Source organism: Quercus lobata, chromosome 8, assembly GCF_001633185.2.
Source record: "Quercus lobata isolate SW786 chromosome 8, ValleyOak3.0 Primary Assembly, whole genome shotgun sequence".
Classification (NCBI taxonomy): Eukaryota; Viridiplantae; Streptophyta; class Magnoliopsida; order Fagales; family Fagaceae; genus Quercus; species Quercus lobata.
In genome coordinates, this window is record NC_044911.1 from 57,417,486 (window position 1) to 57,437,839 (window position 20,354).

Genomic DNA, 20,354 nt, shown 5'->3' on the forward strand with positions numbered 1-20,354 from the left:
ACCCGACACTGTTACGGTCCGCCACGAATCGTGACCCTACAGCTATTTTTCAAAATAAGGAATAACTATTCTTTATCAAAAGTACTGAATATCTATTCCTTCAACTTATATAATAGCTTTTAAAAAAAATTTCCTAAAAAGCCATTAGTTGCCACATCTTCGAAATGAAAAAAAAATAAATTTTCCTTCTTGTTAATTATTAGCTCTATTTTGAACACCCTAAAATAAGTGTATTTTAGGAAATTTGACTTAAAAATGATTTAATTACACATTTTTTTTATATTCTACTAAATTGTGGATGCATATTCAGAATTTTATTCCTAAATAGTCACTAAACTAATAAATAGTAATACTTATTGTTAATTATTAGCTCTATTTTGAATACCCTAAAATAAGTGTATTTTAGGAAATTTGACTTAAAAATGATTTAATTACACAATTTTTTTTATACTCTACTAAATTGTGGATGTATATTCAGGATTCTATTCTTAAATAGTCACTAAACTAATGAATAGTAATATTTATTACATTCTAACTTAATGTATTCCTTGTAATATGTACTAAATGTGTTATAATATATATATATATATATATATTTTAGGGTCTAAAATAAATACTTGGTCCAAATTTTAGACACCAATAAAATATTTTCACCCGAAGTAAAAACGAGTGAAATGATAGATATAGCAAAAAATAAAGGGCCATTTAGCAAAAACACAGAAAAACTCCAAAACACCGGTCGTCTTCTAACATTAACATGAGCCTAAATAGCGGCTTTCCCTCACTGAGAAAACAATGCCAATTTGTAGTAATTGGCTTCACCTCACGCCAAACAAGTTCTACGCTCACACCCTCCTCGTTGGCTTCACCCATCGACACGTCATCACTCCCACACGCTCCCGCTGTTTCGCGCGTGCGGTCACCTCCGAGTCAGCCATGGCCGCCGCTTCTAACTCAGTCCGAGTCGCCGCCGCTCAGATGACCTCCGTCAACGACCTCGCCGTTAACTTTGCCACCTGTTCGAGCCTCGTCAAAGTAAAACTAACTACCCTCTCACTCAAGTCAATTTTTGTTTTTCCTCTGCAACCGCGATCCTAACTTGCGTGTTTGATTTTCCCATTTCTTATTGATTTTTTTTTCATGCTAATTTTATTTAACTGGCTATAAAAAACGGTTCGAATTTATTTGATTCAGCTCACAATAATTTCTCCTTGATTTATTTTGTTGTTAAGTTTAAATAACAATTGCTAATTGCAAATTTGTGAATTATTTTGCTAAGAAATATTTTTAAAACTATGAACTTATGAGGAAACTATTAATAAGAAGGATTATAAAAGAGAACAATGTTTTAAAAATGGGGAGTTATGATTAGTGGTCCGGTTAACGGGTTTAGAAAAGTTTTGATACAACTTTTACAGAGGATATTAAAAATTATCAAAAAAAATTAGTTAGCTTTTTTTTCTTTTTCCATAAATTTTTTTTTTTAAATATTTTATAAACTAATGCCTTTAGAGCATCTATTACTTTTTTTCATGATTAATACCTTGAATCAAAAGGCTTTAGTTTTGCCTCTAAACAAAATTGATGTCATTATAGTGTGGTATGAGGGCTTGGCTTTGTGTTAGAGAGGTTAAGCTGTTGAAGAAGTCATTAATATACAGTTTGTTCAAGTGCATTTGGTTTCATTTTTACTGTATTATGTTGTATCATTATACAGTTTGTGCACTGTAAACTTGTTTGTTGATGATACTGCATTATATAAAAGCCAACATTTAGCATTCAAGTAAGCATCAGTATTGGAATTTTCAAGTCAACACCAACAGATTCATTCATAATAAAGTGACTAAATTTTTCACTAGCCGTCAACCTAATTTTCCATGCTTGGGACCGGGCATCAAACGCCAACTGATACTCTGTTAATTTTATATTTAACTGGCCACTGGTTATGGTTTAGGTACTTTTTAATTTGTTATATGGTTTCTATTGATTCTATTCCATGTTAAATTTATATTGTTCTTTTTTTAATGTTTAATTTAAGGGTTTCTTTATGCAAAGGAAGCAGTCTCGGCTGGGGCGAAATTGCTTTGCCTCCCTGAAGCCTTCTCTTATGTGGGTGCAAGGGATGGCGATAGTGTCAAGATTGCAGAACCTTTAGATGGACCAATTATGCAAAGATACTGCTCTCTAGCAAGGTGGGAAACCCAGGCCCTCCTTTCGCAGTTTACTGAACTTATATTTGTACACTTTTCTGGTTGGAATCATTTTGATAATTCTTTAGTGTTCATTCTTGAAATGAGGTTATAGTTGTCAATCATGTCCTCTTTCTTTCCCTTCTTTTATCATTCTTGAGTAGGAAGCAGTGGGCTTTTGGAAGATTTCTTTGCTCCTGTAACTAACTTATGGTCTGTCATGCATCATCACAGAGAATCCAGCATTTGGTTGTCACTTGGAGGCTTCCAGGAAAAAGGATCTGATGATGAACACCTGCATAACACACATGTTGTGATTGACGATACTGGGAACATTAGAAGCACTTATCGCAAGATACACTTGTAAGATAATTAATCTTGTGTTTCAGAGGGCTTTTTTTTTGGTTCATTTCCAGTCATTCCTTATTATTGAACTGTCATTATATAGATTTTTTTTGGTTTAAGATAGTTCTAATTTGAGTTTGCTGAAATGTTCTTTTATATTTTCTTCCCCTTGGTGAAATGTTAGCCGTTCCTTAACAATGCACACATGTTTGGTTTGACAGGAATGCCTTGCACATATTTTTTACATGGTTCTGTTATTCTCTCTCTGTCTCTCTCTGTCTCTGTCTCTGGAAATGTCTGGGAATTGGAAGCAATTATCAAGTTGAAAGAATATAATTCATGTTAACTTTCCTTGAGTTAAAATGCCAAGTGCAATCCTTGTGTTTAGTTGCCACCATACCTCCCAATATTGGGGATCAAAACCCATTGCCTCCATCTATTCAAATTAACAAGAGCAATGTCTCCTTGCATAAATTTCATTCTGTGATTGTGCTGCCAGTGTTTATCATGATATAATTTTGTCAACATTGTAATTTAAATGAAATATTTACTTTCTGTTTTTAGGTTTGATGTGGATGTTCCTGGCGGAAGAGTATACAAGGAAAGTAGCTTTACAGAAGCAGGTAAATTTAATAAATAAATAAATGAAAAAGCCTTATGTACCCATCTGTTTCCATATGGTTGTTGTTAAATAAAATTTTTTTGAGCTGAATCCTTTTAATATCAGTATCTTCTGATCTTGAGTGCTTGCAAATCTATGATAAGCTAAAGGCATACCTTCTCGTTAATTTGGATAAAATCTTCAAGTCTTCTTGTTTCTTGGTTCTATCTATTTTTTTTGCCTTTTGAATAATTTTCTTATATGGTTTGTTAACCATATTTTCATATTTGGGGGATCAGTTCTTTACTCATAACTCACCATGTGATCCATGTATTAATTACAGGAAGTATAGACTACTGTAGTACTACTTAGTTTTTTTTTTTTGGGGGGGGGGGGGGTGGAATGGGGGTGGAGAGGGGGAGAGAGGTTAGTATAGTATGTGTGAACTTGCTATATATTGTTGGGTTTATTTCTTAATAGCTGAAAGTTTAAGGAAATTGGTTCTCCAACATTGTAACAAAGTCTCTTTTTTTTTTTTTTTTTTCTTTTTCTTTTTTGGTAAAGTAACAAAGTTTAGTTATGTATGATGTATTTGGTTCTAGTCTTGGAAGCTTCTCATTTCAGAAATTATTTTGGTATTATGTTTCTACTTATTTTTTTGGGATCCACATCCTGTTTCCTGCTGCATTTTGTGGGATGAAGGTGTTAGTGTGTGTGACCTTGATATACATTGTTCGAATTACCTAGTGGCTTAATATTCTTTTGAGATAGGTAGATAGTGGGGGAGAGGAGGTGGGGTACAAACCACTAACAATGCCACTACCGCTGGGCTATCACTTGAACCCTAATGGCTTAAAATTTTGGACAATCTGTATTGTAATGCTAAAAAAATGTTCACATTTTCAGATTTTTTGTTGTTGTTGTTTGTTTCCCTTTTTTGGCATCTAAATAACTAAAGCTATAATATGTCTTTAGGGAAGGATATTGTTGCTGTAGACAGCCCCATCGGACGTTTGGGTCTGACAGTTTGCTATGATTTAAGATTCCCAGAGATTTACCAGCAGCTTAGGTTCCAGCATGATGCACAGGTACAAATGGATTTTTTAGCTTTGTAGTTTAATGGCTTGTGTTGAATCTAGCACTTGCAAAACTGCAGGTTCTATTGGTACCTTCAGCTTTCACTAAAGTAACTGGTGAGGCTCACTGGGAGATTCTTCTCCGTGCTCGTGCAATTGAAACTCAATGCTATGTATGGAATCCATTTTCATCTCCAGTATCAGAAAAATATTTTGTTAGAGCGTCATTAAGATCTAGTGAATGATGTCTTGAATGCATTATCAGGTCATAGCTGCCGCACAAGCTGGAAAGAACAATGATAAAAGAGAAAGCTATGGTGACTCCTTAATTATTGATCCATGGGGAACTGTAGTTGGTCGACTTCCCGGTGAGTTCCCTATGTACATTCTGAAGCTTCACCTCTGATTGATGCTGCTACTCAATAAAACTGGAAGTTTTGATCTTTCATCAATTAACTGTTATAATAACTCCCTGCGTGCGTGTGCGTATATGTGTGTAATTGCTAAGCCAGTTGGTTAACTAGCTGTATTGTTGACAAGTGTGGTTCATAGTGTAGATCACTCAAATAGATTAATTAGAATAGTTTTCAGATGTTCTATGCGAGATCTGCTCATTGGTAAGTTTAATATCACTGTATTCATCCTCCAAAATACAAGATGACGTCTTTGATGCTTATTCTTGGAGCAATTGTCTCTTCCCAAAAATCACAAACTTTTATATGTGAATTTATTTTACAGAAAAATACTATATTTTCTGGTGTCACATTGTTTTCATGCCTGTAGCATGAATACTAGCAGCCGCAGCAACATTAATGTTCACATTTGCTGCTATTTTTGTGTTTCAGATCGATTGTCAACTGGGATTGCTGTGGCCGATATTGATTTGTCCTTAATTGATTCAGTGAGGGCAAAGATGCCAATTGCGAAGGTAAGCTCTAAATCCAATTTCTAAAAACGAGCCATGGTAAATAAACAGAGCCGCAAAATTTATAATTGAGTAGATGACAAATGTCTTTTAACTTATAAGACAATTTTCTCCTAAACTTCTTTGAGCTCAAGTGGGATGGTTTGAAGTAACTGCCTAGCTGGTAATTCACTTGGAGTGGAAACTTTCTCTTTTTAGGTAGTTGTGGACTTGTTGCCCCATCGGGCACAATTATACTGCCCTAACACTAGGTGGATGTGATGTTGACAATAGGCCTGTATCCTTGAGGCTTCGTTTGGGAGTTCGTAAGAAAATGGAATAGAATGGAATGGAAATGATTATACAAGAATGGAAAAGAATAGAATTGAATGGAATATATTTAAGTAAGGGAAATGAATGGAAAAGAATGAAATGGAATAGAATTAAGTAACCTTGATTGGATGTTTTAAAATAAAGGAATGAAAATGAATGGAATATAAGTAATCTTGTTTGAGAGTAACATAGAGGGAATAAAATGGAATCATTTTATGACAATATTACTATTCGACCTCTATTTTAAAATAAATGGTTGAATATATAGGGGTATTTTGGAAGTTTTAGTAAAAAATTCATTAAATCTAATTCTATTCCCGCTCATTCCTCTCAATTTCGGGAGAATAAAAATTTGAGGTTTTAAGAGAATAGAGAGGAATGAGTGTTCCCTCATACCCATTTTATTTCCTCCCACTTAGGCTTTGTTTTGAAGTTCATAAGAGAATAGAATGGAATGAAATGATCACAAGAGAATGAAAATGAATGAAATGTATTTAAGTAAGGGAAATAAATGGAAAAGAATGGAATGAAATTAAGTAACCTTAATTAGTTGTTTTAAAAGAAATGAATGAAAATGAATGGAATGTAAGTAATATTGTTTGGGAGTAACATAAAAGGAATAGAATTGAATCGTTTTATGACAATATTACTATTAGACCCCTATTTTAAAATAAATAGTTAATATATAGAGGTATTTTGAGAGTTTTAGTAAAAAAGTCATTAAATCTAATTCTATTCCCTCCCATTCCTCCCAATTTTGGGAAGAATGAAAATTTGACATTTTAAGGGAATAGAGAAGAATGAGTGTTCCCTACTATAGCCATTCCATTCTCTTTCACTTAAATTCCCAAATTAGAAAATTGACTTTTCATTCCCTCCATTAAAACTCTTAAACAAGGGAAGGGAAGAATATTCTAAAATTATTTTTTTCATTCATTTTCATTCCCTCCTTCCAAACGAGGGCTGAAGCTAGAATGGTATTCTAACAAGTGTGTTTGATTGACATTGCGAGTACAAACACTAGAAATTTGGATCTTTACGGACTAATATTACTACTTCCTAACGTGCGTATCTAGAGCTCTTCGAGCACACAACTATTTCTCTAGATGTGTTTAGCATCCTCATCTCTCACACGCTAGGAAGAAGAATCCTTTAGGGGGCCCTAAAATACTAGTAAGGAGTTTTGAACCCAAGACGTCATGAGGTCTTAGGAACCATTAAACCAACCCCTTAAGCCTGGCCCAAGTTTATCATTGACCTGATATATTGAGCTTTGGATAGTAAACTCGAATGAATGCAAGGATGGCAATCGGGTGAGGCCATGAACCCCATTCTTCCAAGCAAGCTAGGCTATCCCCATCCTGTCCATGTCCATGTTCTGGGGATGAGTGGAACTCCTCCCGGCCCTGCAATGAAGAATAAAGCCTTGGAGCATTGGTCCCAACATGATTTGGATTTTGGACTCCTGCTTCATGTCCTGTCTAGTGCATTTGAACACTAGACGGAATTTTTGTCCTAAAGCCCCATCCTGCCTCACCTCACCTGATCACATTACCCAATCTTATAAATTTTTTATTTTTTATTTATAAATATAAAATATTTATATTGTTCAAAATAGTAATCACACACACGTCACACCCTAACATGTTAGAGAACTTTATATAAAAGGTCTCTTTTAGTGGAACCTGAACGATTCCTGTTAAATCGGCTTAAATTTCCATATTTTAAATGCATGTGCACCCACGTGCATGTCCTGGCTTCGTTAGTAGATGCTGGACTTGCAGGTGTGGACGTGCACATGCACGTGTGCACATCCTCGTGTGCATGCATATACACCTTTCTTCACATTCACAGTGAGACAGTGAGCTTTTTCTGAATGTGTGCGTAGTTTTCTAGTTTTATTCCCTCTAAAATAAAATTGTAGTTTTTATTTTATCAAGAAAACAAATATAGTTAATAAAAGTTTCCCTTCTGTTAATATATTTTTTTCATTAACTATAAACTTCTAATTGAATATCGTTCTTCAGCAACGGATGCCCATTGAATTCTGGAAATCTGCATCTCTGTAAATTTTGGACATGGTCCTGTATCGCGGCAATCCAGATGGTACACGAGAGAACCATTTGAAGCTTTGCTGTACTTTTTATGTAAGATAGCACAGCTACTTGCTTGAATTTATTGGGAGGATAATAATACTATTATGGGATCTGAATTTGCTAATAAGCCATGATTTCCTTCACCTGCGAGCTGTAACCTGATGTATGTTTATACATTAAGATTTGGATTATTGCTTTCTTATATTTTGAGGAGAAATTACTTATTATTTTAATTTTACAGTAATTGATGTGAGTTTTTCATTATCCTGTATTTTGTTATTTATAAACATAATGTATCATGCTATTGAACTCTAATCTAAATTTTTTTTTTTAAAAAAAATTTCTAGAAAGAATTGTTGAAAGGTGAGATAGTGTTTTCAAAACCCATTGATGCATATGTAATTTAGAAAATTTACCAATTAAAAGAAAATTATCTTGACGATTCCTTAAGAACAAATGAGATTTAAATGATCAACCAGCCCACAGTCACGAAATTGATAAACCCTTAAAGATGAATATCGTTTCTAGTACCATCACGTTATCACCTGTCGGGAGGCCCTGTAAATGCCTTTTTTTTTCTTCAAATAATAGGATTTAAGTCCATCACTTTCAATATATAGTGCTACAATTTAAAATAATTTATCTATATAATATTTAAAAACTAAAGTGTAGCATTTCGTTTTATTCAGTCTAATTCGGTCCCTTTTGGTCCACTTAGCTCTAGTTCGGTCTATTCGGTCAATTTCAGTTCACTTTAGTCCATTAGGTCCAGCTCAATCCATTCGGTTCGGTTCAGTCTAGTTCAGTCTATTTCGATCTAGTTCGGTCCATTCGGTCCACTTAAGTGATGCATCGAGAGGAGAGGCTTCTGTAAAAAGAGAAGTTGCTTCATTGACAATTATGCCACCTTCTTAGCGTAATGTTGGTAGGTTTTTAATAAAATTACATTTTTCTTAAGTTATTAAAGTCTTGTATTTTTTTTTCTTCTAATATAAGTGATGGTTTTATTTATATATGCTTCCTCTTTAGGTTATTCAAGACATATAAAGGATGAACCGTTTGTAAAGAGAACTAGAAATAAATCTCAACCATTTGTAAGTCTTGTATCTCGCATTATATAATAATTGAATCTATAATGCATTATGTTTCCTTAAATTATTATATAATGCACTAGACTTTTTTTTTTTTTTTGATACGTAATGCACTAGACTTATGTATTCTAATTTCCGAACTAAGTTTTTCCCTATCAGATTCACTAATACCACCACAGATGACTGGCAATGAACATGACATTAAAGTCCTAAGAATGAGCTCTAAGCTAGTCTATCCTCCTCAAAATGTAGCAGGGAATTCTTGTAAATGAGAGTCTCCCATCCTCCTATCCTTCCATGATAATAAAATCTACTTCTTTTTTTGGTAAATAAAAGGTTAAGTAGATAAAATCTACTTTTGTACTATAGTATTACCCCAAGAGAATATTTCTGAAAGTGGATTAGTAGGTGCTTTCTGATTTCATTAATGTTACTTTCGGATATCTATCTTTAAAGACTGTCTTCCTTCTCAGCATTTGAATTTAACTTCACAGCATCATCCAAGTTGTGATTTATATAATTCCTTCATAAAGCTCAAATTCACATGGATGGCCTTACTTTCATTTCTAATACCAGTAACAGAGTTGGCCACACATATGCTGTAAGTGCAAATACCAACTCTGGCTAAAAAATATGGTGGCAGCCAACAGTAGTTGAAATAGCATTCTTTTATGGGTTTTACTAACGTAAGGGTGTACGTTAGTAAATCATTTTAAGAAAAATTTATGAAAAAATGTAAAAGTGATTAACTGTTTTGACAGCTTTTTTAGTTCTTCATAAAAACTTTTTTGAAATGGATGATTAATGTATACTCTAAAGATATACATTAATCGGAACCTTCTTTTATTAGAATTATACATATCATGAATCAATCAATTCCATGGAATGTAAAGGAAGAAAGTCATTTTGCAGATAAGTTACAACATTTCTGTCTAAAGTTAACTTGTTTGTTTATATAAAGTTTTTTAAATTCTGACTTTTTCTATGACAAATACTTTTATCCACTTCTTTCATAAATAAATTTCATATAATGTCAGTACGATGATGACTCCAAAATTTCTTAAATAATTGACAAATCATAGTCACCCAACAAGTCTCTGTTCATGTCAGCAAAATCTGGCTGTGTGATTTGGACAAAGTAGATCATTTATGTGAAACAGTTAAAAAGATGCACAAACATTTTTTCAACTGACTGACTAGTGGGAATCTTACCTTTTTGTCTCCTCTTTATATCCTGAGAGAATCTAGCTAAAGAAGACCTATACATTGCACTACATGCATGAGAGTTCCTTTCACTAATCCAAACACACAATTTACCACATAGGAGAAACATAGACCTCCAATGAAGAGGACAAGTATTCTACTCATTTTCATTGTTTCTATCACAATTTTCTCACCAGCCTTTGGAAACAAGCCAAACAATCAGGCACTCCTGGGGTCCCAAAAAATTTGCTCATACTCAATTGAGATTCAGACAACTTGTGCACCATCAGCCGATACCACAGATCATGTGAGTGTCTGATTCAGCGACTCATTGGGAAATTTGATCATTGTGAAGCATCTAAAGAATCCCAAGTTGCTATATGCTCCAAAAGGTGGCTTAAAGAAACAAGGTGGTGCATATAGTGGGTTTGAACGTTGTGCCATTGACATGTTTGAGGCAAGTGGACCATGCATGAGTCAAAGGGTGTGCTCATTGTAACTTAAGAAAGTTGGGTCAGATAATTGGAGACCTGGTTGGGTGAAGGTACTTCATACCCAGGATGGTGGCCATGTGGTGCCGGTTTCTTACATGTTCTATTTTAGGACATTTGTGCCAGAGAATGTATGGTATGGGTTTGATTATTGTCACTCTAATGGAGCTTTTATGCCTCATGCTGCAGATTTTAGTAGGAAGGACTAGTGGAAATGTATTTACATCGACAGACTGATGTATCAATCAAATTAATAAGCCTTCCAAGGCTTAGTTCGTGAACAACTTCAGAAATCTCTAGGTCTCACTGTTAATATTTGAATAGATTCTCATGCTAATCTGATTTTCATTTACAGTGCAAACCAATCATCAATGATTCAGTATAAGGCATTCCTTGCGCGAGAAAATGATTCCACTCTGAAAATACAACCCCCCCCCCCCCCCCGGCCTCTAATTTATGTTGCATGAAAAAACTTCAATTTAGATTTGTTGTTTGCATTTCAAGAACTCTGTGGATGCATATTACTATAATACTAATATATTTTGATTTTCATAATAGATTGGGAGAAATGAAGTGTTTTTATTAAAATTTTCTTGGGAAACAAATTAGGTTGGTATATGAAATGAATAAAGTACAAAAATCTAGAGAATGAATCGCTGCCGTCGTAGGAAAGAAATGAAATTTAGGTGTCTTTTATATTCCTTAAATATTTTAATGGTGTAAGGGGTCGTGTCGGGTCGGGTTAAAGAGATTTTTTTACCCAACTCATCATGGTGGGTTAAAAAAATTCAACCCAACCTATCACATAAGTCCAACCCAACCCACATGGGTCGGGTTGGGTCAGGTTGAATCTATGGGTTGGACATTTTTTTTAGTTACTATTATTATTAAATTGAGTAGAAGAAAATATATCATACCTACCACCTAAGTTGATAAACAAAATATATATTAATATATAAACTAATATTCCATCTCAATTATACATTAATATATGAACTAATATACATTCATATTGGCTTTTATATGAGCTAGGAAGAAGAGTTGGTTATTTTAAAAAAATTATTAATTATATAATATATTTTAAATATATGGGTGGGTCGAATCGGATTTATTGGGTTTGGAATTTTATGACCTTAACCCAACCCGACCCGCTATCAAAAAAAAAAATTTGTTGGCTGCACATCCCAGTGTAAAAGAGTTTTGGACAAACATTCCAAGGAAACAAATATTTGTGCTTGCAAGACTTTGAAGAAAATAAAGAAAGCTCAATGGTAGAGCCTTCGTGACATTAATAATTTAGTCAACATCCTCAAACCACGTTTTATGGTAACAATACATCATCATTTTATGGTCCTTAAAACGACATCTTGTTGATTGTCACCAAACAAGAGCTTTTTTCTCTGCACAAAAAAGGAACTAAAGAACTAAAAAGGGAAAGGCATTCTTACAAGAGAAAAATGAACTGCAAAGACAAATTCTTCTGGTATTGCTAAGCTGGGAAGCCAACTACATACAATTTAGTGTAACTGTTCAATCACAAGAATCACGGTATGTTTCTTTTACTCCTTATCAAAACCCTCAATCAAAGTAAAAGGAAAAGAAATAAAAGCTAGAAAAGGAGCAGCCTCAAGCACAAAAGTATTGGACTATGGACAGTGATTTATCCTCCCTAACGAAATATCCAGCTATCATTCCAGCAGGAAATCTTGCAAAGAATCAGGGCTGGCAAGAAGATCAAAAGGTTTTTTCCTTAGGGAGTCTTTTAAGATTGTAATCTGACCTTCCTTCAGAAGGACGTCTTCATCAAGGGCCTCTATCTTCTTCCTCAGTACATTAACCTCTGAGTTCAATAACATATTCTTCTCATTGTATTGCTTCACTTCCTCCCACATCAAATCTCTCTCATCTGAAACTTTTGGCAGTATCCCTCTCATAATTGTTAATTCCTTTAACGATTCTTGAAGGTTGCTTTCAAGCTGGTTTAAGTTCTCATCCTTCCGCATCATCTGTTGTAAAGGAGAAAAAAACTTTTGAAGTTTGACAAGGCAAAGACTAGGAACTAGTGATAGACTTTCACAACAAGTAAAGGTGCAATACTGTAAAATTTCATAAGCATCAATTGGTTAGATGATATACAAGAGGAGTACTCTATCTATTAGCAAAATATCGTAAGCTCTTGAGGGTAAAAAAACTTCCTAGGACATTACTTCCAAGTACAATGACACAAGGTAGAAACCAAAAGGATGCCTAAACAAAGGTGAAAAAACATGGAGAAAGCTGTATCAAGTATATAGCACAGATGTGCAAGTGTCATGCCATCAGACCTTAAACGCAATATAAAAATGTTACTGTACCTGCCAATGAACTCTTAGCTCATATGACATCCTCTTCCCATAATAGTGGATGTAAAGTGAGGTTGTGAGTTAAAGACGCACCAAGTGCGTGTGCAACTTACCAATTCTATATATATGTGTGTGCGTGTGCTGTTCCAGCTACAGTAATGATCAAATCCTAATTGCCACTGAAATAACTGCAGTGGATGTGATCCACTTCTAGTATAATTCACAGTGCATCTTCATGAAAATATCTAGTGCCCTGATTCTGATGAGTATTTTAATGAAACAAATACTGTATCTTCAAGCACATCGATACTCAACTAACAAACAATTTTTAGCTTCTTAATGTGGTTGGTTCTGCCTTTACTAGAAACTACTCACAAAAAATATAACCAGAATTGAATAAGTTCAGAGATGACCAGAATTTCAGTGCAAACAAGATGCAAATTCTAGTGGAAATACACACATGTATAAAATAACACCTAAATCAATTTTGTCCAGTATATCACCTATGAAAATAATAGCTCATGAACCCATCTTCATCGGGTTAATCATTGGTCCTAGGACCAAGTTCACCATACATCTGAACTTAATCGTAACCTCAACTCCTTGGTGCAGCCTTTAACTCCTAAAAGAACAGAAAATTACACCGTATTCTATCTTTTCTTGTCTTGCCAATCATCCAGATAAACATCCTCTTTATGATCATGCATTTTTTGAATGCCTTTCTTGCCAAGCAGTTGAAACCACAAAGTATGTTTCACACATACTCACCAGTCACCCTTATGAATATCTCTCAAAGATAATGAAAATAATTAGCTTTCAACGTTCCCTAGCCAATCTGAACTATTGCTAGTTCCAAATCCTACTGCTACTATGAATACATTCAATGTACATATTAATCCATTTTATTCCAAAGTCTCTTTATTCTATAACATCTCTTTGTTGTTCTACCTTGCACTAACCATACTCCAGTCCTAGTCCAGAACTAAATTCATCTAACCAAACATACCATTAGTTGACCTCGTTACTTTAAGTAAGCCCAGGTTACGCACAAGTAGATATACAATCACATAGAAAAAGAAGTATACTTTGAAAGTTAGACATATCAACTTCCATCAGAAAATAAACAGATGAAGAGTGGGAAATAAAGATAGACAATCAAATAAGTAATATAAACAGAAAACACATGCATACACAATACACATGGATTAATTGGATTAAGTACCCACTAAAGTACAGTTTAGAACTGCACTTTTCCAACCAAAGTACAGTTTTTAAAACCTCACCTTTTTCCAAGTACAATCCAAAGTGGAGATGGAAGTATAGAATTACCTGAAGTTCAAGATCCTTCAAATTATGAGTGACACAGGAAAGGTTATCTAGTGCATTTTGGACTTCACATCTGAGAATGTCATTGCCTCTTACTGCTGTTGCAAGTTCAGCTTGCAACTGCTCAACTTCCAGCTCTTTAGAATACAGCTTCTCTCTCAATAGACTAGTTAGTAAAGTTTCTGCTTTAAGCTCAGATCTTATAACATCCTATATAATAAAAAACACCAACAATCAGCATCAATGCGAAAACAATTCACCAACCCCAGATCAATTCCAGTAAACATGTTAAAAAGGGTATAAAAAAGCACAGGTAATAAACAATGAAGAACTTCGTATTCTACATTCTGGTCTAAAATAACAAATTAGTAGCAATTAACCTCTGATGTTTGATCATTTTGTTGCACCAATCCATCAGCATCAGTGCACTGTGACTGTAATTTGGAAGCACCTGGAGTGGACTTCTCATGCAACAAAGTAGACATCGTCTGCAAACTCCTTGTCAGGCTCTCAGTTCCACGCTTGAATCCCTGAAGTTTCACCTCAGCTTCAACAACAAATTGTGCACCTAAACCGTTCTTGATAACTTCCAGACCATGCTTAGCATCTGGAAGAAATTGGCCTGCTTTCCCTTTGATGAATTCCAGTAACTTTGAACATAAGTCAGTGCTCTCATTTAGCATCAATAGCCCTTGATTCTGTAAGCAATAGAGGCGAGTCCACATTTCTTTATCTAGCTTGAAAGTTAAAGCAAAATTTTCTTTCCCATTTCCTTTCAAGCGGTTTAGTAAGTATACATTCTCATGTCGAAGAGAATCAACTTCAAGCCTACAAGATTCCAATTCCCTCCTCAAAGCAAGCTCTACTCCAGTCAGCCTCATTTGCTCCATCTGTAATTTCGCCATATGCTTATCAAACTTCTCCACTGTTTGATCCTCCCCAAGTTTCTCACTAAAACCTTCTCGTAACCCATCAATCGTCTTCTCTTGTTCACTGCAAGTTCTTAGTAATCTTGTAATAGATTTATGCAGCTCTTTGCACTCTTTATCCTTCTCTTCAAAATTTTTATGGATGCATTCACGATCTTCTTCTGCTGCTCTATATTTCTCCTGTAGTTCAGAGAGATTCTGTCGTAAGTCTTCATTATCCAATTTTAGTTCTTCCACACTTGTGGTGAGGTCATGAAGTTGTTCCCCTGAATTTGTTATTATGCTTTTGCTCTCTCTTTCCCTCTCGTCAAAGGATGAAACTTCCCTTTGAAGGGAGACATTATGCTCTGCAAGCTCTCTAACTCGCTCACGGAGCCTCTGCTCTTCTGACTGATATTTCTCAAGCTTGAATGACCAGTCACTTGACCTTCTGTCTAACTCCTTTTCCAATCCTGACTGCAACTCATTCTTCTCTTTCTCTAATCGTCGGGTTCGGGCCTCTAATTCTTCCTTTGCCCATCTGAGTTCTTCCCTAGCAGAAGCCCTCTCAGCAATTTGAGACTGTAAAAGGTTTGAAACCTCAAGTGACAAGCTTATCCTATCCTCTGTTAGGTCTCTAATTTTTTGAATCAACGATGAGACATCAAACCCACAATCTTGAAGAAAACTTTCCTGCTCAAGTTCTTCAGAAATAAGCATGACCCTCTGCTCAGCTTCTTTGGATCTTATTCTTAGTCCTGCATCAGTGTCATCTTCAATTTCATCAGAGTTCACATCCTCACTTTCACCACTGTGAAAAAGATTCTGCCCCAGGAAGCCTGAGTTAACCTCTTCGCGATACATGTTACCTGTTTCAAAAGGTTCATCCAATGGATAAATCTTTTCAGCCACCACATCTGAATTTGCATTGAAGCACCTATCCAAGGGTCTACCATAGATATCTTCAATCGTGATTGGAACATCAAGGTCAAACGGCTTTGAACTTGTTTTGGGGAAAACATTAGACTGGGAGAGTCTCTCAACAACATTCTTGGCAAGTCTCCGAGGAGATTCATGCCCAAATCCTCTTTCTGTCCAATCTTTAGATGAGAAACGAAGCCGGGAACTTTTAGCTTCCCTAAAGGAACAAGCCCTAGGTTTATCATTGGAACTATGTGTTGGGGAAGTAGGCGCTGTATACTGAACTCGTGGGGGAAGCCTCCCAGCATTTCCATTATAATTTCTCTGTGAAGAACTGTTATTAGTCCTGCTTTTTTCCTGCTGCTGCTCCCCATCAATGTAGCGGTCCACAACCTTACTTGAAATATTGCTAGAGCAAATGGATGACGAGTCATTGTAGGTTCTGGAAGAACCAGCAGAACCAGGCCTCTCAAATCCGCGAGCATTTTGAATAGCTGGCTCTTCGAATTGTTTTGCCTTGTATTGCCTCTCAGGAGTATAAGCACGACGACTAACACATAAAGGAAGCACATTAAAGTCAGTCTCAAGAAGCAAATTCTAATACTGGATTGCCAAAATGATAAAAATGATTTTTTTTAACTAAGTTCATAAATGTAGACTCACCGAGATGAATGATCACATTGCTGATGTCGACCACTACTTGCACTACTAGAAGGAGATCTACTTTGATCATTGACGCAAAATAAATCCGTTTGTCCCAGCCTTTCACTTAAGGCAGCTGATGACAATGAGCGGCTCCTTCTAAGACCTGAACTGGAACTAGAGCTCTGGCTATCAGATACTTGCTTTCGAGATTTGGAAAACAAGTTCCTAGGACTCCTGAAACTATGATCACCTCTGTCACGAGCTTTACTACTCATCCCACTTTCCAACGGATTCTCCCCATAACCTCTCTTATCTTTTGATGGTGGAGAAACCCCATCAACGCTCCCGTTGCTGGATGCAGATGAACTGAAAAAGAACAGCTTCTTCATGAGTAAATCTTAGCTCATGAAAGTTTCCAGCCTTTAGTCTTGATATTTTAGGCCAAACTCTAAAGCCAATGAGATCTCACTGAACCTGGCATAAACAAAAGAAACACAGAAACACACCAAAACATGATTGAGATTGCTGAAAATATTGAAAAGGATATGAAAAGTGAACAAGCAAAGAAATTATTACAAAATTTTAGTTCAGAGGAAAATAAAGCATGACAGCATGCAGCAAGAGAATAATGATTATGAGGGTAAACTTAAGAACTGAACAGTTAAGCAATAACAGTGGCTGGAATAATAGCATTCCCTTAATAATCTATTTCGTACAAACCCATTTATAATTTTTTTTTTTTATGAATAAGCCCATTAATAATTTAATAAGAACAAACCTTCTCCTACATTTCCCAAGCAGCCAAACAACTATTTAGAGAGGAAAAAAAAAAAACACACCCTTAACCCTTAACAGCCTAGTAACTTGACACTGTAAACGAAGAACATATATATGATTTAACTACAAGAGGACTCATTCTATGTATTAAAGAACAATATCAAATTATCAAATCCAAAAAAAAAAACCCAATAAAAACAAAAATCAACCCAAACCCAGAAATCCCACATAATAACTTTCCACCCATTTCATGGTTTTACACAGATTTAATGCCAAAAACACTTGGGACTATACCACCAATCACAATAATAAAAGCAACACACTGCAAATAATAATAAATAAAATAAAATAACATTTTCAGGAACTTCTTCCTACCCTTTTTAGCTGCAAAGAAAATCCTCAAAGCAAATTTGAATGCTGAAGTAACAGAGCACCAACAAAAGTGATTATCTAAACCAGTCCTGCACCCACCCAAAAAATAGAGTCAGATAAATAAACTGAAAAAAGTATTTGTAGGCTTTTTTAATGAAAATATTTATTTAAACCAAAAAAAAAAAAAAAAAAACGTTGAGAAATACTAGGAAATCTTTTTGAAGAGCTTTCAGGTACCGTTGCCAACGACTAGTTTACAAAATTAAAAATTAAATAAAAATGAAACAAAAGAAAATATTGATATAATTTACAATTTACAAATCAAGTGTGTCAGAGAAACTCAGAGTTCTGATTCAATATCCCTATACTACTAGTACTTTTTAGAAACCATGAAGCTAAGGCTAGTGGTCCAAAAAGACCAAATTGCCCTCATCACTCTCACTACCCTGAAAACCCTTCCACTACTCTCTGACACCAAAAAAGAATCAAACTATATAAAAAGCCTTTTCGGGATTCGACAAGATCAAGGTATTTCTCTCATTATTTTCCTACAAATTCTGCAACTACTAGCACTACAACTAAGAAAGAACTGTTTGGCTGCCGAGAAACTAAACGAAAATGGCCGGAAAATTTTTAAAATGTAAAAAACTAAAGTCGCAAGGTATCATAAATTTAAAAGTTAAAACTCCACTCCGTTTCCTTGATTTTCTTGGCAACCAAACAGAATCCAAAATAAAAAATGAAAAATAAAAAAGGAAACATACAGAAAAAAGCATGACTTACAATTCCAAACACTGCTTTTCTGGTCAAAAAAAAAAAATTCCGTTCTAGTACTTTTCTTGTAGAAAGAGAATCCAGTAAAGCAACGGAAAAACAAAAATTAAAGAATAATTCAAAGAAAATATCTCTTATTAGTTTCTTTCTTTCTTTCTTTCTTTTTTGAAATCCTATCAACCAAACAAAAACACAGTGTGGGAGTTATTAACCTACCATTACTGGCCGATTGTACAATTCAAAATTCAAAAAACAAAATCCAACTCAGATTTTCTATTTATTAAGGAAATTTAATAAATAGAGAGAGAGAGAGAGAGAATTTACTGAGTCGCAGTTAGTTAACGGCGTTAGGATTCGGCCGGCATTGAAGTATTTGAATCAGTGAGATTTGACGGTGAATTTATCATGTGTGATTTTAATGATGACTGAAAATGAAAGAGCAGAAAAAAGAGAGTGTGTGAATGAGAAAAGCAAACCAGCAAAGGCAAAGGCAAGAGAGAGGTCCGGTTCTGAAAGGAACCTTTTTTTTTTTTTGGTGTGTGGAGAATATGGAAGGGTATTTTGGTCCGAGAGTTAAAATTTAAAATTTTTTGATTATGCGGAAAAGGCGGATGAGGAGCGGGATTTTATGCAATAGCTATCAGCGGTACTCGAGTGTAGTGTAGTTGAAATTGAGAGGTATTGTGGGGGCCAATGGTGGAAAGTTTCGTGGTTTTGATATGTAATCATGACTTTTAATATGGCTAAATCTATACTTTAGTACTTCGATTTAACGTTATAATTTTGTAATTTTAAATTTAAATTAAATCATAAATTTGTTTAATTGTGTAAGTCTTTTTTTTTTTAAGAAGAATTTAATTGTGTAAGTCAAAACTGAAATTTTGAAATCATATTAATTTAAATCTCCAATCAAATCCGAAAATTCTAGGGTTTAATTTATATGATTTTCTTTTTATTGAGAATCAATTTGAACTTGTGATATTATTAGGTTTAATTTTAATAGTATTAATTATCAAATTTCATTAATTAATTTAAATTTTTTGAAATTGTAGGATGTAATTTGAAATTGCTAAGATATAGAATTTAAAATGTAGTTCACTCTCAACTTTCTTTATCAATAGATATCTTTGAACCATTGTTAATGATATAGTATATAAGAAATGGGTAGTATAAAATCTTCCCATTGTTGGTTCTAGACTCCAACCAAGTTTTTAGCAAAACCTCAACTCCACAATCTTACTCCTTGTCTTTTCACTTTTTTCCTTCTTCTTTTTTTTTTTCTTTTTTTGAGATAGGTAGATAGCATAGAGACATGGCAAAACGAGTCAAATTTTTTTGACCCGACCCTATCTGAAAAATACCTGACTCAAATCTGAATTTTTTAACCTAAAGTAAAAACAAGTTGACCCATGACCTAACCTGATTTTTTTGCGGGTCAACCCAATCCATTAAAAAAATTCACTAAAAAAATATTTAGACTACGTTCTAATGCTAGGTGCATAAAGTACAAAGCACTGGAACCAATAGATTATAGATAGGTGTTCACACTTCACAGACGTAAGACAAGACAAGACAACCTATTTATTATTATTTAAAAAAAAAAAAAATCTCATTCAATTTGATATGACACCTCACAGCTCTGAGCTCACAAACTTGACTCACAATTTCAATCAAATGTAGTCTAGTAGTCTAGTACACTAACCTACTCACTGTTTACTAACACAGTAAGTGGCTAGACTTAAGGTCTTGTAGTTGATTAAAAAAAAAAAAAAAAAAAACAAACAAAAAGGAACTTGTAGTAGTTGTAATCCACAAAGGTTGAAAGGCACAAACCACTAAGAGGTAAGAGCTTTCAGTCTTTCACAATTTCAATCTTTCAAAGAAGACTCTTGGGCCTCTACTCTTCTCTCTTTGTGCCTCTACTCTTTTCTCGGCCTCTACCATACAAATTTAATTATTT

General features: G+C 34.6%; 2 protein-coding genes across 5 annotated transcripts; one reads left to right on the plus strand and one right to left on the minus strand.

Moving 5' to 3' along the window:
* The first annotated feature begins 697 nt into the window (after positions 1-697).
* LOC115958602 (nitrilase-like protein 2) lies at positions 698-7,788 on the plus strand. The gene is made up of 9 exons (XM_031077029.1): positions 698-1,035; positions 2,056-2,192; positions 2,424-2,552; positions 3,099-3,157; positions 4,111-4,223; positions 4,292-4,384; positions 4,477-4,579; positions 5,057-5,139; positions 7,476-7,788. Exons 1-9 carry the CDS (start codon positions 796-798, stop codon positions 7,515-7,517), a joined length of 999 nt encoding a protein of 332 aa, XP_030932889.1. The 5' UTR covers positions 698-795; the 3' UTR covers positions 7,518-7,788.
* A 3,999-nt stretch (positions 7,789-11,787) lies between these two features.
* On the minus strand, positions 11,788-18,917 carry LOC115955798 (intracellular protein transport protein USO1). Of its 4 annotated transcripts, none has more exons than XM_031074140.1 (6): positions 18,719-18,917; positions 17,624-17,709; positions 16,490-16,945; positions 14,378-16,376; positions 14,001-14,207; positions 11,788-12,335 (listed from the first exon to the last, which is right to left on the minus strand). In XM_031074140.1, the coding sequence occupies exons 3-6, from the start codon at positions 16,858-16,860 to the stop codon at positions 12,018-12,020; spliced, it is 2,895 nt and encodes a 964-aa protein (XP_030930000.1). In that variant the 5' UTR covers positions 16,861-16,945; positions 17,624-17,709; positions 18,719-18,917; the 3' UTR covers positions 11,788-12,017. The 4 variants fall into 4 exon arrangements, with proteins under 4 accessions (XP_030930000.1, XP_030930001.1, XP_030930002.1 ...); XM_031074141.1 differs by lacking the exon at positions 18,719-18,917 and adding an exon at positions 18,611-18,668; XM_031074142.1 differs by lacking the exon at positions 18,719-18,917 and adding an exon at positions 18,404-18,503.
* Positions 18,918-20,354: the final 1,437 nt, after the last annotated feature.